General features: G+C 34.2%; 3 protein-coding genes across 3 annotated transcripts; 2 read left to right on the forward strand and 1 right to left on the reverse strand.

Moving 5' to 3' along the window:
- The first annotated feature begins 898 nt into the window (after nt 1-898).
- On the forward strand, nt 899-5805 carry LOAG_04195 (POT family protein). The gene is made up of 10 exons (XM_020446534.1): nt 899-1131; nt 1252-1522; nt 1828-1981; nt 2083-2236; nt 2594-2735; nt 3491-3724; nt 3884-4128; nt 4247-4404; nt 4719-5029; nt 5240-5805. The coding sequence occupies exons 1-10, from the start codon at nt 974-976 to the stop codon at nt 5504-5506; spliced, it is 2094 nt and encodes a 697-aa protein (XP_020303141.1). The 5' UTR covers nt 899-973; the 3' UTR covers nt 5507-5805.
- A 1908-nt stretch (nt 5806-7713) lies between these two features.
- On the reverse strand, nt 7714-8524 carry LOAG_04196 (hypothetical protein; the record flags this gene model as incomplete). Its single annotated transcript, XM_003139733.1, has 3 exons — nt 7714-7872; nt 8024-8196; nt 8464-8524. The coding sequence occupies 3 exons, from the start codon at nt 8522-8524 to the stop codon at nt 7714-7716; spliced, it is 393 nt and encodes a 130-aa protein (XP_003139781.1).
- Nucleotides 8525-11137: 2613 nt separating this feature from the next.
- On the forward strand, nt 11138-22457 carry LOAG_17157 (G-patch domain-containing protein). Its single transcript, XM_020449816.1, has 26 exons — nt 11138-11244; nt 11356-11408; nt 11820-11963; nt 12044-12155; nt 12370-12505; nt 12588-12753; nt 13103-13146; nt 13288-13451; nt 13758-13941; nt 14308-14419; nt 14521-14585; nt 14689-14809; nt 14883-14993; nt 15087-15294; nt 15601-15673; nt 15763-15938; nt 16402-16512; nt 16585-16680; nt 16953-17219; nt 17828-17938; nt 18708-18833; nt 20971-21118; nt 21303-21371; nt 21542-21654; nt 21833-21970; nt 22338-22457. The coding sequence occupies exons 1-25, from the start codon at nt 11155-11157 to the stop codon at nt 21968-21970; spliced, it is 3138 nt and encodes a 1045-aa protein (XP_020306587.1). The 5' UTR covers nt 11138-11154; the 3' UTR covers nt 22338-22457.
- Nucleotides 22458-25167: the final 2710 nt, after the last annotated feature.

Below are 25167 nucleotides of genomic sequence, written 5' to 3' on the forward strand. Positions count from 1 at the left end.
AGAGATATTGCCTATGCGAGCATCAACTTGTACAACTTATGCATTTGTTTCAAGAAAAGGAAATGGATTACAAAGTTCGACCGAGAAAAGCTACTGATAGTGGTGTCCAAAAGATGGGGCAGTGAAATAAAACATGTCTTCTTCTCTCGAGAGCATAATTAAATTATGCTACTGAAATATGCAGGCCACCGATCTCGAATATAACGGTTCAATCATGCTAAATTTAATTTAATAATTTATTTAATTGATTATTCTATAGCAAACAAAGACCAGTGATTAAAGAACAGCAGGAGGTATAATAGATGAAGTTCATACACGATATGCAGCAGCAAATTTGATACCTATTGTGTATGCATTGTTGAATATCACTTTTCTGTTTTGTAGTTTCAATGGGTTTTAAGCGATGTCATTGTATATGCATTGCATGTGAAAGTTATGGAAGAATTAACATTTTTATTTCATGCATTAGCGAACAAAGATCAATGATTAAACAACAGCAGAAGGTATAATAGATAACATAAGGCGACAGCATAATTATTTGCATTTCAGTTGTGGTCGATTCGAATACTTTGTCAATTTATCACCAAATAAAATAATAGCTGATAAATATCGGCGACATTTTTATTTGTTTTTGTTATTAAGCAAGTAAAATCAAAAAGGGGAATAGTTTGTTACTCGGATCACACCTTCTCTTTTCTTCATCTCGTCTTTTTTCAAGATATTTCCTGTTTACTTCATGCTTCATCGAATATTACTATTTCCTTTCATTTCTCTTCCAATTAAATAAATGTAAATATACTGTTAACTGTTCTCTTAAATTCATTAAATGGTATGCAATTGCTAGCATTATCAATTTCGTTTATTCTTATGTTCATTCCATTTTTTTTTTAATTTTGAACAATTTCCAGAATCCAATCAACAACAACCTCTACTGATATCACCTGACAACTCGAGTCATCCTGATTACTGTAAGATGGGTGGCGGCCGTAAAGGACTACTGGCCAGTGTCCGCACTTATCCACCAGGGGTATTTTTCATGCTGGGCAATGAGTTCTGCGAACGTTTCAGTTTTTATGGCATGCGAGCCATCTTAATGCTATATCTTATCATCGAACATCATTTCAGTGAAAGGTTAAACAATACATTTGCATTTCTATCAATTTATGCCACTTTAAATATGCCATTCAAAGATTAGCTTATGTTATGAACCTTAAATTAATGTTTACAATAATATAAGCAGATACTTTATAGTCAGGCATCGCTTTTCTACCATTCATTCATTGCACTTGCATATATCTCACCTTTGCTCGGTTCCATTGCCGCGGATAACTATTTCGGTCGATTTCGAGTGATACTTTGGATGTCTGCTATTTATGTGATCGGTCATATATTGTTAACAGTTGGTGCAATACCAGAACTCGAGCGAACTTTTCGTTTAATATTCGATTTCGGTGGACTAGCTATCATCGCTTTTGCTACTGGTGGTATTAAACCTTGTGTTTCTGCATTTGCTGCTGATCAGGTTGGATCTTTTATAGCGAATGTATTAAAGAGAAAAAGTTTTAAAAGAATTAATAAATCTATTTTTAAACATCATCTTTTTTTGTTACGATATTTTGATGGCCTTTAAAAAGATATAAGAATTTTAGCAAACATTAAACTGTTCATTGTTTCATTCACTTATTACAGATTCTCGAGTCAAATTCGCAAATTTCGTATTTAAATCGTTAAATTTTGCGAGTAAATTCTGCTCGCTCTTTTAAATCTTTTTTGGAAGTTTTCAAATTTAATTTATCTAACGCTGGGGTCTACTTTTCAAGTTTTTAGTTTGACGAAAAACAAGTGTATGAAAGGAATCAATTCTTCTCTTTTTTCTATTTCGCTATCAATGCTGGTTCCTTGCTGGCAATTTTACTGACACCTATATTAAGAGGACGAGTGAAATGTTTTGGCTCCGAATATTGTTTTCCATTGGCGTTTGGTAAGTGGAGACAGTAAATGTATACTTGTGTTCTTTCAAAAGAACTGCATAAAGTGGCGAATGTATGAGATGGGAGAAGTTAATGAGATATTCTAATTCAGGTGTACCCGGTGTACTAATGTTGCTGGCCTTCATACTGTTTCTGGCCGGCTGGAGATATTATAAAATAGTGCCACCTGCAAAAGGTAACATCGTTTTCAGTGTTGTCTGCTGCATTTGTTATGCAGCTCGAAAAAAAATCTGCAGCTTTATGAGGTACTACTTTTAATTCTGTGTAATTAGAATTATCATTCGTGAAATATCGTTTACATCCATCAAATCAATAAAAGGAGAACACAGTGGTCAACGACTATGAGAGCTAGCATTTCCTGATAATCTCAGAAAATCCATGAAAGTCTGGAAAACTGGGGGAAAGGAAAGAATTGAGGTCATAGCGGATGAACATTATGAACTACAACTTCATCAGAGAAATCATTCTCAGTGGAAACGTCAGGATATGGTCACGGTTTTCGTATACTGATTGAATATTTGAAACGAATCAACTTTTTTGTTCAATGACTCGACAGTAACTTATGCTAACCCGATTGAATAATGGCCTGATGTACTTTATAGAGGTGGACAGAAAGTTGAGCATTGGCTCGATTATGCTGCACCCAAGTATAGCAGTAATTTCTTGGACGCTGTCAAATGCTTGGTGGATGTTTCAGTTCTATTTGGACCAGTTGTACTGTTTTGGGCATTGTTTGATCAGCAGGTGAATAACTGCTAATTTGAACAAATATTTTAAAGGACTGACTAAAAAACTGCTTTTGGTTGTTGCATCTTCATCAGGGAAAACCTTTAACAAACCGTAAAACGCTTCTTCAGTTCTTTCATATTTGTAGTATTTCGAAATATATGTATGCTTGCAACTCTCTAAGAGAAAAATTGAAATAAGTGGGGAAATTAATTTTTTCTTCTTTCTTATTTGAATTCTGTCTAAAAAGAGAAACATCTATGGACTGTAGTTCTTCAAACAGTTCCGCTATTAATATCAATTTTAAATGATGAAAAAAGTTCGAATCACTTGCTGATCGCTTACTTAATAGAAGAATTTGAATTAAAACATTAACAGGAACAATTTTTTTATGAAGTGAGGTTTTTCTATAAATTCAGTTGATGTGGATTTTCTTCATTCCTTCAATTTGTAGTGGTCCGTTTCATAAATTAAAATCATAAAGTTAGATATCTAAAGGATATTTTTAGAAATTATTTCGCCACTTCATACCTAAATCCTTTTTATCCATCATCTATTCTGTATGATATAATACGAAAAACTTGAAACTGTGCTCATCAGTGGATATGAAAGTTTGTTTGTGGAATGAAAGTAATTTTTATACTTAAATGTGGCTATTTACGTACGATTTCAAGCAAATTTTTTCAATACACAGTAGCGACACTCTATTTGAACATATTTATTCGACTATTAAGAACAAGAAATCTGACTTGTGTATCAATTTTTTTTTTTAGGGAAGCACATGGGTATTGCAAGCTTGTCGCATGAATGGTCGTGTTGGACCATTTATGATACTACCAGATCAAATGAATATCTTGAACCCGCTCTTTGTCCTTATCACAGTGCCTATGTTTGAAGCATGGGTCTATCCATTAGTTCAAAGAGTTTGCAAAGTAACACCTCTTCGGAAAATGGCTACCGGTGGTTGTCTTGCAGCTTTAGCCTTTGTTATGGCTGGACTATTGCAAGTAATACTTCTAATGACAGTATTTTTACTGTCCTTAATAACTATTTCGCTGTTCTTTCGATTTGCACTTTTTTTTTTGTAAATTGAGAATTTTTTGAGTATTGCATTACAATTACTAAAATAGGACGAGAACTCTTTTCAATCTATTTTCTCCTGACAGTTAGAAGTGAACAAAACGATGGAACCGCATCCGGAACGTGGCAGAGTGATTTTGCAAACATTCGGTGATTCTTCGCATTCTTACGAAATCAACGGAACAAAGCTTACTTATGGCAAGACCGATTTACCAGAAGGCCTTTATACCGTAACATCGAATTCGATCGAAAATGTGCAAAGCTTCCAACTGAATTTGTCAAGCTCTGAATCTGGATATGTTCTCGGATTATTTGAGTCATCTCGAAATAAGCCAGTCCATTTCCAAATTTTTTGAAAAAAATTTTTTTTATAGTCAGGTACTACTATATGCACAAGTTATCAATCCCAGTTGTCATCACTTACTATTTTTGTAATTTTACCATTTCAGGAGTATCTTTTCTTCTTTTCCCTATAATTGTGAGAAAACCGAAAACGGTGGAATTCGATTGTATCTGCTGGTTGCAGGCGATTCCATTCTAGCGAACGGAAGTTTTTACATTGTTGATAGTCATGGGAACATTCATCAGAAAGCAGTTCTCAGATCAGGCATCTTTTAATCTTGTATTGAGGATCGTGATTCAGATGCAAATCTGAGTTATACAAAATAAAACCTATCAAAGATCATTTCTTTTCGTATTTGTCCTTCCGTTAATAAGCTCGTCGTAAAATAAAACCATCTTGATAAACGTGTGATAACGTGGGAGGGGGGGGGGGGGGTCTGAATGAGATGTTTGATCAAATGAGAGTTTTTGTTTTATTGTCGATGTCAAATCAATCAACATGTCCCAGTTTGCTGGCACTAATATTTATTGCGATTCGTTTGAGAATAATTACTGTTCATCTCAATTCGTTATCTCCAGGTCAACATTTGGATATCCACCCCGCACTAATCAGCTCACCAGAATATGTGTTAAAAATTGGTCCTGGTAATTGCGCGGTAACTGATTGTCCATTCAATTATACCATTTATGCGGAAGCTGGTGGTGCACATGTAGTATACATCACGGAGAATGACATTGATCTCTATACTGTTGTCAGGCCAAATACAGTCAATATACTTTGGCAACTACCTCAATTTTTTGTCATAACAATTGGTGAAGTGTTATTTTCGGTAACTGGTTTGGAATTTTCATACTCTCAAGCACCACCAAATATGAAATCTGTATTACAGGTAAAATTATTACAAAAACGAAACAGTGATGGTAAAGTCTGAATAACTACTGGTGTTACATATCCAAGTTTTTTTTTTTCCGGAGGCAGAACGTTGAATTTAATTGCACGTTATTTTAAACACCGAATGACAGCAAAAAAAAAAGAAGTAAGTACAATTATAAGACAAATTCGCCCGTCCATAAATATAATTTGCTTGTTTAATTTATAGGCCATTTGGTTGATGACCGTATTCCTGGGTAATGTGATAGATATGCTAATTTCCGGATCGCACATTGTTGCTGAGCCGGCTACCGAATTTTTCATCTATGCCTTTATGACAGTTATTGTAATTGGATTATTTATCGCACTTGCAATTGGACATCACTATAATAACTATACAGAAGATGGAGTTGCACGGATGGAATATATCGAAAAACCGCTATCTAAGGGAAATGGAACGACGAGTAACATGCCTTCTGACAATACTCTATCATAACATCAGAGTTAAATTGTTTTAAATGCCCAAAATTCACAAAATTAGAAGATTTGAAATCAGAAAGAACTGTTATTAATAGGATATGATTAGATATGGTCAATTTGGGTTTAACCCTCTTGTCATACCAGTCTCTGTTCTATGTTGAAAAACCGTATTACCATTTGCGCTAAATTTTTCCTTTAGAAAAGAGGGGAAGAATTTTTCAACTATTTTATGAATTGCTCTTGAAATGATTCAATTTCTTGGTTATATAATAAGTATAGTTCGTGCCAAAAGAAATATCGAATTTATGTCATTATTTGAAATTATAACATTTTCAACCTCATATCCATCCCACTAGATTATTCGGGAAGCGGGAAGCAGGTCTCGGCCATTGTAAAATACAATGGCATAAGTTAACGGTCATTGTATTCTGGCTTTAACGTTTGGCATTTCTGGGCCTCAGAGCCAAGACAAGGCAAAAGTTAGGGGATGCAATACGTTCAATTAATTGAAGTGGAAAAAATGAAAGGAATGAAACAAATTTTATATATTGAAAATGAAATCTGAAGAAAAGGCACTCTTTTGTTATGTAAAATACAAAGAGATTTTTTATGATCTCTGCACTTTTCAACGTCCTCTGATCCACCTTCAAAACTTTAAAGTCCTTAACTGTACTCTGTGGTCACATATCTGATATTTACTAGTAACTTTCAAAAGTTTTTAAATTTTGGTTCATTTCATCTTGATTTCTGCCGAATGTTTAAATAATTTTCAGCAAAGAACTTCCTCATTTTGAAATTAATTTTAATAAAATAAGCTCATCTTAACATATTCTATTTCGTTCCAACCAAAAAACAGAGGCTGGAGTTAGGCTATAAGCTACATGGAAGTCGAAAGAGAAATTTTGATAAAGGATTTACCAGCTGTTAAACTGGATGAACAGCAACTTCTTGTTTCATTATTGTTAAAAGCAGTGAAGAAATTAAAGCAAGAACTTTAGAATAAGTGGGGTGAAAATTATTTGCAACATGACATCTTTCTAAATCCATCATTTCTCTTATATGACTATTACCCATTACTCATCAAACATTGAAGTAGAATATACTACTGGCTGGCATGAAATAGGTTTAACCCATGCCTCACAGAAAATTCGACATTTTTTGTTGTAATGGTGATATACACCCCTAAACAGCAATATTCATCTACTAGTAGTATTACATTAAAGTAATAAATAATGTGTGGAAATGAATGAAGTTGTTGATGAAAGTAAAAGAAAAGAAATCAATCAAAATCCGATTGGTTTAACAACGGATTACTGAATTACTTTTGGGATGAAAAATAAGACTGCCCATTTTCTCTCACAACAGGTCACTAACGGCGACAAGCAATCTGGACAAACCAGAAAGATGTTTATGCAAACTTTTCTGACTTCTAACCTTCATATAACTTGTGTGTGCATACCTTCTAAAACTAAGGATTTAATGCTTTCATCGAAGAATCTGCATTCAACTTTAAAATGAAATCTCTGGACAACTTCATTCTCAATTATACGTCCTATGAAAAAATTACATTGATTTCATGACTTTTACTGCCGTGTTGGAGCTTTAATCTTTGAAATGCTGGAGTCAGTTCAATGGAGAGTAAAACAGTTTTTAAGTAATTATTATCTTGCTCCAATAAAACGAACAGTGGCAATTGTAAATCGACATGCATTGACCGTGCAATATAACATCTAAAGATACCAATACAAATGAATTTCTTCACCAGTTTTCAAATTAACAGGAAATGATAAGCAAGGAAGGGAATACGATATATATCTGTGTCGGGAATAGCAGTATAAAGGTTAATTGTTTTAACGAATGGAAAAGATCATGGAAGAGTTGAAGTTCAAGGGAAAATGAGATTACGCAGACTCTCTTCATATGCTAATTTGAATACACAATTTTAATAATGATCCATGGCCATTTTAAAAAGCAATGGATAGCGACAATCAATGAGTATCAAATGCAGTTATGCCTTCAGATTTAAGAAAATACGAAACTGATTATGACAGTAAACTAGACAAAAAAAAAAAAATAACAAAAACAAAAACAAACAAACAGGAAAAAAATGAAAGTAGAAACTCAAACGATTGGAGAGCAAAAATTCTAATGAATATGAGTGAAATTCAAACTGATCATGGTATATTCGATTTGCATTATATTTTGATACAGTTATGTTGAAAACTAACTATTTGTACTGTCCACTCCTTTTAGGGGTTTCAACAGGAACTGTCCATCAGAGATAATAGTTTGGAGTTGAACGATAGCTGTCAAGCTATCGTACTCCATTTTGGAAGTTGTGGATTCCATTTCCGTTTTCATTGGAGCTGCGAGAATCAAGAACTGAAATATTTGGAAATATCGAAAGCCAATTAATTGCTAATTGGAGAATTAATATTTTCAAATGTTAGTAAAGAAACTATTGAATGATTGAAGAATAGCTTGAATCAACGCAAATTTGTGTTTAATACTTCCAGCTCACTGTTGATCTTACCTGCATTTTTGACAACTCAGTATGACGTCGCAGCCAACAATTTTTCAAAAACAGTGTTCCAAGCGTTAAGTACTTGAAAATGATCAATAGAAGAAGTATGATTAGCATAAAAAGTACAATTTTGATATAACTTGATAACGATATAAATTCTAAAGCCAATGTATCGGCATCTTCTGTAAGAAAAAAATTTGTTCAGAAGTTGCGATTTACAGGCACATCAATGAATAGGCATGAATCAAATGCATAATAAGAAAAATAGTTATTGTGTTTCGAGGATCAAATATGGATGTCTTTTTCGGTTTCAGGATACCAGAAATAGTTCCTTTTTGAGGTGGAGTGGAATACAAATTAAAGAACTAAACATTTTGTTAAACTGAATCCGATCAACGAGCCTGCAATTTTATTGGAAAAATTCGTAAAAGCGATTTCAAATCGGTCACCAAGATCGTCAGCTGTTTCAGTGATCGATTTGAAAAATTTGGTACCAACGGATTCAATCATTTGGATGGCATTGTTGTCTGATGCACTGAAATTCTAAATTTAAATCAGTGCCTATATAAACCGAATGGACTGCTGTATTTAAACAACTGCAGGTGGACTCATTAATTGTATTTGACAAATAGATGAGTGGATCGAGGTTTTATTAAAAATAATGAAAGAATTGGTTAATTGAAAATATCACTGCAAACTAATGGTCGTTGATAATTTCATCTTCAGTTTCTAAAAACAAAATCTCAAGAAATAATGACAAATTAAGCAAAAACGATTTATGGGGAAAAGATATGAAAGATGATGACGATATTGCGGATATTACAGTAACAGAGTACGCTTCAACTAATTTACTCATTATTTGAAAAAATAAAACTTGAAAAAAGTAGCTAGAATAAAAATATGATAAATATCTTTATTTCAGGTTCATTTTTGCATCAGCCTAAGCATTCCTTTATTCCACTGCACTTTAATCGAGCACTAGATGTACTTTCCATGTGAAAGCATTTTGTGACTAGCTGTGTGGTCATTCTTAAATACTTATATTGCTGGTATCTCTTTTCCTGTCAAGTTTGATCATTGATCGAACAAATGCAGCTATTATCAAAACACTGAATATCTTTTCAGTTTGCTTGGAGGTTCAACTAAATCAGCGATTAACACCAGATGGAAAAATTATCGCTCGATATGTAGCAGTATCATCACGTTTGATCATTAAAAACGTAGAAATTGTGGAGTTGTTAATAGCCTAAATTATCCAAGCAAACGTTGATTTCCACAAGTTGACCCGTCGTAATCACTAAGACAAATCGGCAAACAGATTATTTAAGTGTACTATGTGCAATATGCATACATTTTTATAAAACCAAGAGAGCAGATATTCAAAACGTGCAATTTGAATGAATTAAAAGAAAGAAAGTACCGAAGGAAATAGGCCCAATATCCAAGAATGGACAGAAATTGCCGCTTCAATGTTCCAGCATCAATGTTGATCATCTGTTTTAGAAATATGATCTCGGAATGCATATGTTTTATGATCAAAAAAAAAAAAGACTTGAACATTCTCTGTACGGGGCTTCCTCTCATTCAGTAAATACTCTTTCTTGCTAAAATAGTTGGGAATGTGAAAATTTAAACTTATCCTTTCAATTGCTGGATGTAACAGAGATAAAAAAGGGATATGAATCTTAATTTCAAGGCATGTACACCAATTTTAAAGCAATTCTAAAATTGGATTTGAGAACGAGCTCGTCGATTTGCTTTAGGAAGCACCACATCGTCCAGTCTGGGACAGTCTTCTTCTATCCGCCAGAGAAACAACTCGTGATAAAGGAGTATCGATGGGTAAATCTGTTATCCCCCAGCATTTCATAACAAAAAATTACACGTTGTTATTCAGCTCACTGAATGTTAACTGCTGTTGGTATTAATCAGCTTTGCCCTTAATTGAAATGTTGCGCAGTGCCATTGCAGCAAATAGAACAAAACCAGTTAGTAATTACACTTGCTGGGGACACCAATGACGGCATCCGCCTCTTTTCTCGACTGGATAAGTTAATGTGCGGTCCAATTAATATTTGAAAATCACTTTTTTAAATCGCTTAAGGAAGGTACAATAAACGTCCGCCTTTCTTTCTTTCTTGAGAATGTTCAATTAATATCTTTTATAATGCGATCAAAATTATGGGTCATCTGAATCCATCCTGAAAGGGCTTTTATAAAAGACCCGACAGATGTGCCAATCCGAATAAGCAAATCCTCAAATCTTAAAATTTAAACGCTCTTTTGAATAAGAGTAAAAATGAAATCTGCATATAGTAGCCTACGGACGATGTGAGGATATCATCAAGAGAAGGGAAAGGCGGGAAATAATTAGCTGTCATCAAAAAAGTGAATTTAAACGAGATGGACAAAATGTGACTGATTCAAAAACAAGAAGGAGGAAATAAAGGTAGTGCAGGATTATAAATCGCATCAATAACCGTTTTTCTCTCAAATCATATGGGAGTGATAGAATTATTTGGATATGAATAGAGCGGAAAACCTGTTTCTATGCATTTACTAGCATTCTTCTGCGTATTCCTGATAACCTCGGTTACACTAATCATCAGACATCTTTATTGAAATGCCTCGGAGGATGCACTAACTTTTTTTATTCCCATGACTTGACCTACTGCACTTTTCTTTTTTTTTATTCCTTTTTCGTCAAAATGAAAGCGAACCATAATTTGTCGATGAATTTTTAATCTTTATCAATGACATCTGATTAACATCCCTCTCCGGACGACGACACCTAATTCTTACTTGTAATCCGTAACAGTTCTGCAGATGATAACCAAACAACGACCGACTTCTTGCAGGATCCCAAGGTCGCTCGCTTCACACTCCAAATTCCCATGAAAGTGGTGTGCAGGCTGGGAAGCGATAGTTGCATAATGCACAGTCCATTTAACAAAGAGAACATGTTCGTCGGTACGTGTGCGTTAGAGTTTTGGTGGGGCAAAGTACGGTTAGCCAGTTTGGAGAGTATGTGAGCCTTTGATGGTGCACTGCTTGTTTTATTGAACATCTAGGCGACGGATTCGCTGAGAATGCTCAAGTCATGTAAATTTCATTTGAATATGATTTTAGTCAATTGCCGAATGGCAAAAGAAGAGGAAGAGGAAGTGAAGCCGTCATCAAGTGATGCTATCATTGCATCACTGATTAACGAAGTACGTAAAACAAATGAGGTGATTGGTTTTTTCAAATTTACTGTAACATCAAAAAAATTCTCATTGTCATTTCTTATAACAAGATCTATTAAACATAAAGCAATGATCATAAAAGAAAAGGATTTTCAGCCGTTCGATATGAAAAGCTTAATTGGTGGGAAACTCGAAGTTGCAACAAAAAGGTAAATCTGATCTGCATCGAGCAGATTTAAGTAGTTATGTTTGTATAAATACGCTTGCTTTTCATGATCCTCCAAAATATCGTTTCAAGTATTGTGTAGGAGTATCGTTTGCGGAACTTGGAATGATAAATTATCTCATCATAGCACAGCGTAGAATTAGTTTTAGAATATTAAAAGCTTTTTTCTTTCAAGTGTAATGATAGATGTAATATGCGGTATTTTTTTGAAGGGTTTATAATGTGTAGAACATTCGCTGATTTATCATTCGGTCGTTGATGTAGCGTTATGTTATTTGAATATTTATTGTTGCAATCCTAATTTCCACTAGGTTCACCAAATTTTATTACATTTTATTCCTCGTACTGTGTTTTGAACATTGCTTATGAATATGAAACATCGTCTCTATTTCAGAGGGGCAGAAAGTGATGGAAGTCTTTCATCATTACGCGGATATAGCAAGAAATTAAAACGTCACAGGGATAAGAAATCCAAAAAGAGCAAGAAATCGAAGTACAAATCACCATCCAAGTCAAAGTCACCATCGCACAAAAAGAAGTATATTGTTATAAAACCTTTGTTAACAAAAAAGTGTTTTACATCGTGTTACACTTCGTTATCTTTTTAAATTATTGCAGACATCAAAGTCACAGTCGTTCCACAAGTATAGAGAGGCAAATTTGTCATGAAAGCATTGAGAAGTGTATCACTTATACTATACCGCCATCCGTTGAAGCTGTTATGGAAAAGGTCGTTTTTCAGGCCTAATTTGTAGCAACGTTAGAACCATCAGACTTGTTGATAGTCGTTCGGTGAAGAATTATAATTTAAGATGCTAGACTTCATACGATGATTTGCTGCATTTTTAGATTCTTGTCCAAATAATGATTTATGTATGTAGACCAGCGACACAGCAGGTCATTTTTACATTCTTATTGGTCTAAATGAAGTTTGACAGTTCTAGATCTCAGATGATGAAGATGATCTTCCTGTTGGTGCAGACTTCCTCAGTGTAAATGCTAGCAGTTCAAAAATGGGTGGAAAAAGTGAATCATTTCAAGATTTTTCTGGCGGTGTACAAAATAGAACAAAAGAATTTAGTAAGTTCTTTTTTTTTCTTCATTTCTTCGTCACCTCACTAATTGCTTTTGAAAGGTTAACTATATTTTCTTCGTCATACAGACGTTAATGAAGAAGTATTTCCTTTGGCTAAGAAGAAGAAGTCTGAAAGTCCACCTGTGTTAAAGAAGCCACGCCCATTATCGGAAATACTGGCGAAGGTGCGAGCCGAAAGAGATAGTACTTTTGTACCACGTAATATCAAACTGAAACAAGAAAATGGAAAAAGGTAAGTGGATCGAATATTGTTTACATTTTACGATATTGGTTTCCTTAAATGCATAGAAATTTCTGTTTTTCCAAAAAAGTAAAATAAAAAAAGTAAAAGTTTTTCCAAAAATGTGAAAAAAAACTGATTTGATTCCATAACTTTCCGCGGAATTAAACCACATATCACGCTCAAACATTCGATGTTGAAATGCTGTTGGTTGATCGGTTTAACTTTTGCTGGATATGCCAGTATCTGACATTCTTTGCGACTGTTCTTCTATTCAATGACTTATCATATAGGCAACTTTTTATTGTCTGCACTTGTTTTACGCGGCTAAATCTTGAAATAATAATGCTTTGAATTGCAGTATTGGCGGGTCAACTTCAGATATGGTCAGTCATACAGTTCCAAGTAATTTTTTTTGATTATAGAGGACTTCGTGTTAATCTTTAGAAAAACTTGGTGTAATGGTTGGTGTAATGGTGTAATGGTTTCTAATATTAGTAATACCCGGAAAGTTACCATTGCTTTAATTTATTTATGAATTTGCAGAAAGTGATGGTGGTAGGCACGATGATGTCGAATATGGACCAAGACCAGTGGAAGCTCTTGGGACACAGCCAATCTCCGAAGACGAGGATGAATTGCAGTTATCGCCTCTTAAAATAAAGCAAACTAAAGCTTCAAAATCCATTAAAATCGCCACCATAAGCAAGGTTGCTCTATTTCCCGTAATATGTGGTCCCATTTATAGTTCTGCATTGTTTGATGGATATTTATTGAATCGTGGATTAACTGGAGTTTTTTAAGGGATACGCAGCAGCCTGTAATTAAAAATCTTGAGTGAAAGATTTGTATCATCAAAAGTCGAATTCTGTATCTTTCCAACGTTGTCCGGTCAGCGTTGTGGGTATCATCTGAACAAACCATTAATATACTGCTGTGCTATATTCATATTAATGTTTATTAATTAATCTTTCCAAGTCTTATTTGAACTGGAACACTTATAAAGCGGTTTGTAGGTGCTATTCGGTGGTGAAAAAAGAGGTCAGAGGGGAAAAGATGGCGAAATTCCAGTAAGTGATACAAGTGCGGGACCTTCTTTTTCAAATGATGACACTGTTGATGAATTGGTTGCTGAAAAAAATTCGAGATTGGAACGAGGAATGAGTGGAAATGAAAGTGAGACGAGGAAAAAAACAGATGGTAAGATTGACATTAGTTATTGAATTGTCATTTGTTCAATTAAGCTTCATTATTGTTGGCTGTCATGTGGTGAAGAATTATGTAATTCGTGGTGAACAATCTTTTTTATACTACAGTACGCTGTGATACATTTTTATCTTGAATATTGAGAACTTTTTTTGCATCAATAACATTCAGTCAGGTAGGCACCAAAGAAACTATATAAATTAGGTTTTATAAAAAATTTTGTCGTTTCTTTGTTTTCTTCTTAAACTTTTTGAAATGCAGTTTCAGAGTATTTCAGTGAATTTATATAGTTAAGAAGCTTGAGTCTCTTTTGAACTTCTTTTAATTTACAAAAAATTTTTTTCCCAAATCTTTTTCCAGAAAAGAAAAGGAAAAAAGAAAGAAAAGATAAGAAGCATGGAAAACGATATTCAAAACGCAGCAGTTCGTTGTCATCGGATAGTGAGAGGGAATGGAAGCTTTTGGGAAAGAAGTGCAAAAATTTTTTTGTGGTTGACTGATTTTTATATTTTTTTCGTAATTTTCGTTTGATTTTTTCCTTTTTTTTTTCAAATTAAACACACTGGTTTTCAGAAACAAGCTGAAGGAGCATTCACGATACTCAGGACGAGACTTTGATAAAACTCGTAGACGACCTGGTTAGTTTTTGACGTCACTGTTTGTTCTTAACTTGCACCATCAATATTGTTTTATGTTGTATTCTTTTGTTTATGGCATATTTTAGTTTGAAGTATTTTTCAGGTAGCTTTTATGTACAATCATATTATGTAGACAGTAATAAAAAAGTACATGAAGGTTCGAAATGGCAGTGGAATCGTGGAGAAAAAGATGTCAAAGAAAAAACCAATGCACTTTTTATGCAGTAAGTAAATCTTTGATATGGAAATATATCAATTTTGTTAGAAAGGTTGAGTGCTTAAAAGGTCATTTTCCAGCACACGTTCGAAGGGATGGAGGCAAATTCGCTCTACAAGAAGTCCTTATCCAGAACGTAAGCGAAAGCGATCACCATCAAGTTCATGTTCACGTTCATATTCACGCACAAGGTTTTAGTTTTGTTTGGTATTACTCCGGATATTTCATCATCTTGCGCTGTTTTTGTATTGAATTTGCAATAAATTTATTAGTGAAATTTATAGGTCGTTATCAGGTTCATCTTCGCGAAGCTCGCATTCGTCTCACTATCGTAAAGTGCGGAGCTCTTATCGTGGTCACAGTCATTATTATTATCACCGTGATCGCGAGAATAGCTATAAACGACGAATTGATGATGAATCAAATGGTCACAAAATTGACAAAAAGAAGTTACTGGAGATTGCACAAAGAAATGCTGCTCAAATGGCACAAGTTCGAGTTACTTTGTTTTGTTTATAACTGGTGTATATTATACATCCAGTCAATTTCAATGACAAAATCAATTTCAGTGATAATGATACGAATGGAAGTGTTGTTTTTTCTAATTGTTTTCCCCTCCTGCTCACTCCGTCGATTTTGACAATGCTACTTCAAAGAGCTAGGGCTCCAAAACTTTGTGAAACTTTGTGCTAAAGCTAGTGAATTTATTGCTTTAATGTGCATTTTTCCTTTTCATCTTCCGAAAACCATTTATACTTTTCTTTTATGGAATTTAATATACGAAAACCTAGATTTTAGCTTGGTTATTTACCAAATGTTGAAACAAAAGCCCAACTGAAAACAGACGGACAATCTGTCGATCAACTTGTTGGTAAGCTTCTTTTGTGCTTGATTTTTAATAAAATGTCTTATTCTGTTGCCTTTGTTGCTAATTATGTATAATGTTTGATCTTTTTTAAGATTTTTGTCAAAAATTACAACGCTCACAAGATAAGGCTGCACGACGTGAGAAAGGCGAGACAGTATCGAGTGATGAAGACTTGGCGCCAAGAAAGAAAAAAGGCGAAGATGATACTGATTTCCTGAAACATCCATTTGCTTTGAAACCTGCTACTCCAATCACTATTAACATTCCAGTAAGCTACTCGCAGCTATATTCAACTTTCCAGCATAACGCTACACAATCCAGTTGTAGCATTAAGTGGACTGTTTGAAACGTAAAAAATCTTAGGCCACAGTTCTTCGAACAGGCTATGAATGACTATTTTGAACAGTTGACTGTAATATTATTATTGATTTCAATCTTGTTTTCCCTCCACTTATTTTAAAGCTGTTAATCTTGCTTTTTTTTTTAACACCATGTGATTGAATCTTGGTTTCCGGTTTCAAAATGATTATTTCAGAATCTTAATAATTTTGAAACTAAGAATCATGATTCAATCACATTAATGAACCTTTTAAAACAATGTTGCAGCAAAATTTCGGAATCACTCAATCACTTTCTATAGTGTTTATTTTAACGTACACTTTAAATTCCCTTCCTATGAATTCATATTCTTATTTATGATCCGTATGGTGTAAAAGTAAGCTCTTTTTCAGAATTCAATTCCAATTCCAATTAAAACACCTGCGCAAAGGACGCTAGAAGAAAGTCAGTTACGTATTACTTATCCGGTTTCCTCCGGGGCACAGCACCGAGAAAAAGATAATGTAAGTTTGGTAAAATGTGTCTGTCATCCCTTAATTTACGCTATTTTGAATTATTTAATAATTTGTTTGCAGGGATGGATGCCAGTTAAAAAGGAGGAAGTAGTACCATCAGTTTGCAGTCTAGCACAGAAGACGAAATTGGCCGCACTCACTAAGCAGAAGGAGAAGGTTATATATTTTGTTTTTCTAATGTAGCTTAATCTGGAAATTTCTTATATTAATTATGAGGAATTTTGTTATTTTTTATGTGCTTCCTTATTTGGTCTAGATAATATATTTTAGCGTTTGATTGGCCTATCGGAATGTTCTGGGAATATATTTGTTTATTTATTTTTGCTATTTCCTTTCACAAAAGTGAATGATGTTTTGAAATATCGAGTATTTTAGCGTTTGGTCGACCTCTTTAAATTATGCAATTCAACTAGAAATTTCTTTTTCAGGTCTTCAATACGTTTGAAATTGTAGCTGCCAAATCATTCGTTTTGCCACCACCCCCACCACCGCCGATATTAGCGTCGTTTACACATTCTGCCTCTTCTTTGTTGAATTTGCCTCCACCTCCACCACCACCTGATTTGTTTTCTGATTCTTGCAACGCTTCGCAGAATCAAGAGCAGAATTCTTCTCTCGGTCTAAACTATGGTAATGTTGTCACAGTGCCGGAGGAAGAATCTGTATTCAGGGAACCAAAGCCCCTTCATCATACGGTATATAATTGTGAAAAAGATTTTGCATCAAATTTTGATCTGAAAATTTAGGTCCTAAATGTCGTTGACAGGATGTATCTAGTTTGTCTATTTGTTAGGATATTTTTTGCTTCAGTGTATCATTACTCCTTTTTTTCTGTAGAAGTTAAAGCGGAAGTGTGAGGGAGACTGATTTCATACTACTTTTTGTGTTTGTCTGATTGTTTCTTCTTTTTTTGGTTAGTGTTCCACCGTTGAAAAATCTTCGAATATGTAATTTTTTAATATTTGAAGTAATTTACGGTGGATAAATGAAAGTGACATATTCGGAAGTTGCTATTTATGTGCTCAAATTTAACAAAAATCATACGACTACAGTGTACAGGATCCCTTTTAACTGGAGCAAAATATCTCTTTGTTTGGGAACAATACGATTTTCTGTTTCCTTAGTTTTCTTGTGTGTTCTGATTTCCTCTCCATGGGATCAAACTTATGAATCGGTCGTATTTTCTTCGATAAACATTATGGTTACCTACTTGATATACATGATTCCTGATTTTCTACTGTTAACTTCAGTGTTGAAGTACCATTCGTATCTGTGGGTGCAGATTTAAATTCTTTTGTTTTAGCCGGCAAATGTTGGCAGGGTGATGGCAAAACGGATAAAAGCAAGTAAGCTGTTAGCGAAAGATCCGAATGACTATGAAGCAAGACGTCTGTTGAAAGAAGCTGATGATCAGGCAACTTTTTTTATTATCCAGATAATAAAAGTTGTGGTTGGAAGCTGTATAAACGCGGGATAAAGTATAGTGCAAGGTATCCATTTGATGAAGTGGTGAAGAAGAAATGGCTGAATGGTTTAGTTTCTCTATGAAAAGTTTCTGGAAGTTCGGTGTAGACGCTGGTCGTGGTTTTGGTTATGTGTATAACAATATTTCTGCACATTACTGCGTTCCACCTTCCAAACCTTTCGATCATTCCATGATTTCAAGGTATTTCACAGTGGATATAATAAAAGCAGCGTAGAACTGAACTCAGAGATGTTTGATGTGTTCTTACTAGGGCTCAAGGATACGCAACACTGTTATTGTTCTTCCATGTCATTCTTCATCCCGTCTTAATGAATCATTTTACCGTCTGCAAGAGACCAAAAGTACCTGATTTGCAATTTTGTTGCTGCCGGAGTAAAAAGTGGGTGAAATTAAGATCATGTAGAGAGGTTGTTTTTCAGCTAAAAGTTCTCTATTTAAAAGCATCACTTTTTTCTTACTGAGTGCATTTTTGAGAAAAAACTCAAGATTGGGAATTTCATTTATTAGAGCGTAAATGCTTCTGTAAATAATTTGAAAATATAAAGGGGACAAGAAGAAAATTCCACATGAAAAACCGCTAATCCGAATTTCCGATTGGGCTTCACAACATCTGCCAAATAAAATCTATACGTACTTTTTACCAGAATTTTTTCGATTCATGCTTTAGGACTTCAAAATAGTGAGTACCACTTTACAGATAAGAGCATGGGCTGAGAGTAAAAAGAATTTACCGGGAAAGTTTACTGGATCCACCGATGTGAATGTACTGAAAGCTGATCAGCTTGGCCCGGATGGTCCGCGCTTCAGTGTTTGGGCAAAAAAGGTTTGTTGGATTACCGTATGAGATTTACGTGGAAAACTCATCATATTTAGCCCAAGATTTTTCTTTTTATTCTGTGAGGCTTTAATCGTTTCTGTGAAAAGTCTGTTGCTAAGATTTTAAAGGTTTTGTTATAATGATTTTTAGAAGCCATACTGGTCTATATGACAAGGTCAAGGAAAATGTCAAATTATTTTTGTAATGTTAAGTGTTTTTTTGTTTTTACGCTCCAAGCAGTGTTCCTCTCCAGAAACAACTACCAGTGGAAAATTCAGTGATGTAATGGGTCATATACAACTGCATATTTTTGATGTGAACCATAGATTTTGTAAATGAAAGCATTGCTGCTTTGGTGAGGGCGTGTAAGAACTACAGCAGCTACCAATCATTTTTTATGCTTAAATAAAAAACAATGTAGACAAGAAAACAAATCGGCTTTTGAATCTTAATCAGCTGGTTGCACCAAAAGTACCACTTTTTTCTCATATCTGTCAACATTCAGTTTAAAAAGAAATAATTTTTCATGTATGAATATAATTTTTTGTTAGAAATTTCACTGTGCATCATTTCACATCCACGGCAATATCAACGAGTTTTTAATGAAGAGTGATATGGTCTGAGTAATGATCTTAATTTCATATTTCTTTGCATTATGTATTCCTTCCAGTATAGGAAACTAACAGGAAAATTTCCAGTCTAGGGACCATTACTGGGATTAGTACTGACTTTTTAAGCAATGCTCATTCTGAAATGATGCTACTGGTACCGTAGAATAATACATGCAACATGTGAACATTTCCTGCTTAGATCTTTTTCAGCTGATAATATTCGATACCTTTGCCATTTATTAAATCTCTTATGTCTACATCTTTGCTACTGTTAAAGATTAATCCAATTAATACTTTTGATAGAATTGCAAGAGGCTTCTATATGTTAAGGAGCTGAAACAGATCTTGGATGGCTTACAAGCAAAAATTCTTCAACAACACATAACTTTGGTTCCCTTCTGTCATACTTCAATATAAACAATCCAAGTTTTTCCCTGCAGTAAATTCGCGGGTTCAAGTATTCATGAACTGTCTGTGGCAAATTCTTTCTTGAAATATCAAGATTCGACTTTGGCCTCGGCATTTTCATTTTTACTTTTTTCTTATATCGAAATATCCAAAATGTCTTAGTTTATTGTCCGTACCAACAACAGTAATGCAGTGGACGCAGGTAGCTACTCCCAGTCAGTCATATGTATTGTTTCTTTTGCAGTTTTGCGCTTTATTCGAATATATGGTTTGTCAGTGAAGCCTATTTGTACCATTTAGCATTTTATCGGCTGCCTTACTTGGCGTTAATAACTGACTGGAAGAAACTAAAAATTTTGTATTACTTATTAGATTACCAGTATTTGAAATGGTTCACAGTGGATGTTTCGTAATTGACTTCATGTTTTGATCGGTTGTTCGACGGGTGTGTTCCATATATGATGGTTTTGCTTAGTTTCTGTGGAGAAAAGTGGCAGAAAATGGACGAACATTTGTTTACCACAATAGATTGTTAATGGTTTAATGACACGAGTTGCACTTTTTTGGCTCATATGGTAACAGGTTTTTCACTTATATTAGAAGTTTTAGATTTCATATAATATTTGTGTGTAATTATGAGGAAGCAGGACATATCAACATTATTCTAAGGATAGTTGTGTATGGCGTTTTAGCGACCTAATGAGAAAGTCATTGAGAAGTGAGTTAATAATGTATGCAGTGAGTAGCAATATTTTTTGTCTGTCAATTTGAACATATCAGACCGTCATCTCTTAAATATTTTTTGCTTTTCTGAAATAATGAGTATGCTAACATAACATCCCACTAAGTCGTCCCTGTACCGTACTGGTTAATCATGCGCTATTTTTGTATATCTTGCAACTCGTGTCATTGATCATGGACAGAAACTGTTTAGGTGTTGCTGACCAGTAACTGATGATGGGAAAGGATTACTTCCACTGTAGCTGATGTTTTGACCTTTTTGACCTAGTGATCATACGGCCGCTGGTGTAAGTTTGTATAAAACTTTTTCAGTTTTCTTTTCTTGTTCTTTGAATTTTACTTTTCAAATCTCATACATCTTACTTAAACTTTTCACATTTTAGGATTTTTTAAAACAGACGAATGCTGTGAACAGTAGTGTGGGTTTAAAGTTGATGCAGAAGATGGGTTGGACACCTGGTGAAGGCCTGGGAAAAGGGAGAGATGGTCCTCTGGAACCGCTAGTTTTAGACATCAAATCGGACAGGAAAGGTTTGTGGATAATGTTAATTTTTTTAAGCTCTATCGAAGTTCAATTCGTTTTGATCGTAAAAGTGACTCACAGTTGTAGGCGACTCATTTACTATGAGATTTTGCTTTATACAGTTTTTTAAATGAATGTTTTTATTAGCTTGCACTGGTCAATACTGGTCTTTTGCTATCAGTACTGTTTTAGGTTTGGTAGCAACAGAAGAACTTCCAGAATCGAAGAAGTTACGCTCAGATTCTAGGAAAAATTTGACTGGTACGATTTTTGGCTTTTACCTTCTGACTTTCTGCATAGGCTTTATGATTTTCTGATATAAATCACTACGAAACTTCATATAGAAATGAAGTTTTGCAAATATCCCAGAACATCCAGAATCAAAGAAATTGTACTCCAAAAGTATGATATAAAATAATTATTTATTTTAGGGAAACATCCTGTATCTGTTCTTATGGAACTTTGCTCAAAAAAACGATGGCATGCTCCACAGTTCACATGTTTGGAAAGTGGACCATCAAATAACCGTAGATTTCTGTGGAAGGTGAGACAATGTATATATTTCCGTTAGTTTCCATCGTTGGATATTAAATAAAAGCTTGGACATGTCAGCAATATGATTGAAATAGATGCTGAATAAAGCTCAAATTGTAGCCGATTTAGATATCGTGATATTTCATCTCTGTCTTTTTTAATAAGTGCAGTCAGTATTCATGTTTCAGGCTGTTGTTAATGGTGTCGAATATCAACCTTCTACCCCATCAACCAGTAAAAAAACTGGTAAGGCTCAGGCATGTCAGGTGGTTCTACAATCTTTGGGTTTGGTTCCGCGCGATCCGTCGTTACCAGTTGTTTTATAAGTACTGCAATTAAGTTTTTCTTTTATTACATAAATTTTATGCCATGTACATCTTTGAAAAACAAACTTTTCTAGTTAGGAATTCATAGTTTTAGCTTCTGGATTAAGTTTTAGTGAGTCATCAGATTGAGTTTTTTAGTCGTCAGATTGAATTTCAGCAAAGAAAGCATTTTATTAATGTTGTAATAATTTTATCAGTGTCCGTAATAATATGTTTCTAATATATCAATGTCTCATTTGTCAGTGAGTGCTATAGTAATGGGTAATTTTGTTTGAGTTGTGTCGTTTTATTTCCGAGAGCAAAAAATACGCTTGTTCACTGAAGCTTATATTTTTCATTTTTTTAATAAGTCAAAAGTATTTCAAAGGAAAATCTCTATGTATCGTGATGGCAAGCCAACCATGTTTTTCTCACATTCGGATGAGTATTTATAGTTCTTCCGCAAAGTGCTGATTGTAAACAGTTTTTGTCCCGTGTGTATTTTGTCATAAATTATTTTACTTCAGTAAATTATTTTTTCTCAGCAGTGATAATGCATAGAGAGGAAGAGTTATTTTCGAGAGAATTTTATGAAACATTGTGGAAGTGAAACTATTTATTGGAGTAATTCGTATATTTAATGACTGACAGTTTGAAAGAATTAACTTTTGAATTTACAGAGAGAAATGGCTCTTAGCTATAACTTGGACGTGCATATGACATAGAATTCAGCAAGATTAAAGCGACAGTAAAAGTGTATTAATGTGAATGATCAGGAAGATCACAGTTGTATCAATCTTAAAGACATTTATCTACCATGATAAATCTGCAAGACTATAAACTAAAGTAAGGTAATGTATTAACAAACCTTTAGAATCAAACACATCCTTAATTGTTATCTTTAACTGTGGATTTGTAAAGTTTGTGGTTCGCATGTCAAGCTGATGTTAAAGGAGGACGATGGTACCATGAACTACAACAGCAGTGTAAAAATATCAGTTAGCACTGCTCAGTTTTATACAATTTTGAGTTTGTGTCACTGCTTAGAGGTGCAACTTATATTTCAGAAGGTTATTCATTTCCATATAGTCCAGAGACGCGTGATCACAGTCTCTGATTAAAGATACTGGCATGTGAAGTGAAATCCACAAACTCTTGAGATAGAGTTGAATGATTAGTCGATGTTCGGTCTAAAGAACCGAATGTTGCTTAATCTTTTGCCGATTGATTTAACTAATTAACCTGTCTGACATCCAGACAGATTTACAGTCCCTCACTCGATCATCATACAAACCAGGAGAGACTCTTACCCAACAGTTTTTAAGAGACCAAGAAGTTATACCGACAACGCAGATACCTACAGTAGACTAACAGCCAAGAAATACCCTTCCTTTCTCTGTAAGGAACTTCTCGGTTTTCCATCCAGTTGACCAATAGCACCACAGGGTACTAAGCCAGTTAGCAACCAATGATGATACGACAGTATTCCCAATCACTGAACGATGCAACAATCTTTTCACCAAATTGAACATTTCAGAAATTTGAAAGAAATCAAGCAGCCCTTACTTTCCCGTCAAGTACAAAGCCCAGAGACCCGCTGCTTTCAAAATTCCAAGATTCTCAACTCATTCTCGCAGAACTTGTTTACCATGTGGTCACAAAACCAGAGATGCAAATGTGCTGTGTGGTAAATGTCTTGACCCATGAACTGAATATCTCCAGAGACAATCATAAACGGCATTCCATTATATTTTAAATCGCTTTATCATTTTAAATGAACATTTCAAAAAAAAAAAACTCTACAATGACTGTGTGTTAATGAAAACGAAAGTAACATTCCAAAAGGCACGTCTAGGATGTATACATTTCAATAACTACAGTTTGTAAACTTTTCCTCACCGCCGTTTGCATCCATCTATTCTTCTGAAAATTCTCCAGAGCTCGGTCGAATGAAGCATATTAGTTTTTTTTCCAGCTATATACTATAATATCATAAAGAATCCACTGGATTTGATAGGAAAGCCTATTATTCAAATTAGCAACTCAGAGAGAAGTTTTCAAGAAATAAAGTAGTTAAATAATCACCAGTGTGTTAAACAAGTAGTTTTAAACCTCAAATACAATTATTACATAAGAGTTCAAAATTCAGATCCGAATTATCTATCTCTGCAATAAAACCATTCCTTTGGTTGCAGTTTGAAGCAAAAATTACGCAAAATGAGCAAGTGAAGAAAATCAAATTTTCGAGCTAGAGAAAACACAGAACTAAATAGAAGGCACGACAAGAAATGATATGGATTAAAGATGAAATAAAAGGAGATTAATTTCGCTCAGTACAACTATCAAAATCACTTTACAATTATACATGATACAATACATAAAGAGGACCAAGTATTTTCTCCACTTTTCTTGTTTCTATCGGTGGCTATAACTGTCTAAACTGATACTGATTTTATTCCATTAATAGCATGAAAATACACCTTCCGCTTCACCGTGATGGTTTGAACTAAACTAGTTAAAGACGATGCTGAAAATAGTAATGTAATAGTAATAGTAATAATAATAATAGTAATGTTTCTTACTTCAACATATCGTTTGATTTAAATCTTCGCTCCAAAGACGAACCTGATAAAGATATTCCCTAAAGGCGCCAAAAAAAAGTAAATGACATAGCAGAACAAGAGTTCTATTAAAAGCTAATAATAGTCAATATCAGTAGAAAACGAAAATACAAGCAAGGGAAGAGAAACTTTACAGAAAACAGGAGAACAAAGGAAATAACAAGAAACAAAAGTGTATACGATAAAGGCAATCTGGAGAATCAGATCACATTTGACTAAATATTTCGTGATATAAAAATAAAAAACAATTAAGATAACAATAAAGACATATTGAATTGAACTATTGATGGCCATAAAACGACCACAGTTTGAAACCAAAATCCAATTTAGAAAGAAGCAATCAATCAGTAAAAAAACTACGTGTAGAACGCCCCATGGCAGGTCGATTTTCCCTAAATTACCTTCCTTCAAGTAAAACAAACTCATCAAAATTTTTTGTAATCTACGACTTTAAAATGCTTATCCATGATAATCGAACTTTAGCCAGGAACACATTAATAACACCTGCCTCGAAAATATTAACACACAAATCACCAGTAAATAGTGCATTTCAAGATGACCTAGTGGTTTCAATTTGCTCCGACAAAATACTTCGTC

This window comes from Loa loa, assembly GCF_000183805.2.
Source record: "Loa loa unplaced genomic scaffold supercont3.46, whole genome shotgun sequence".
Lineage (NCBI taxonomy): Eukaryota > Metazoa > Nematoda > Chromadorea > Rhabditida > Onchocercidae > Loa > Loa loa.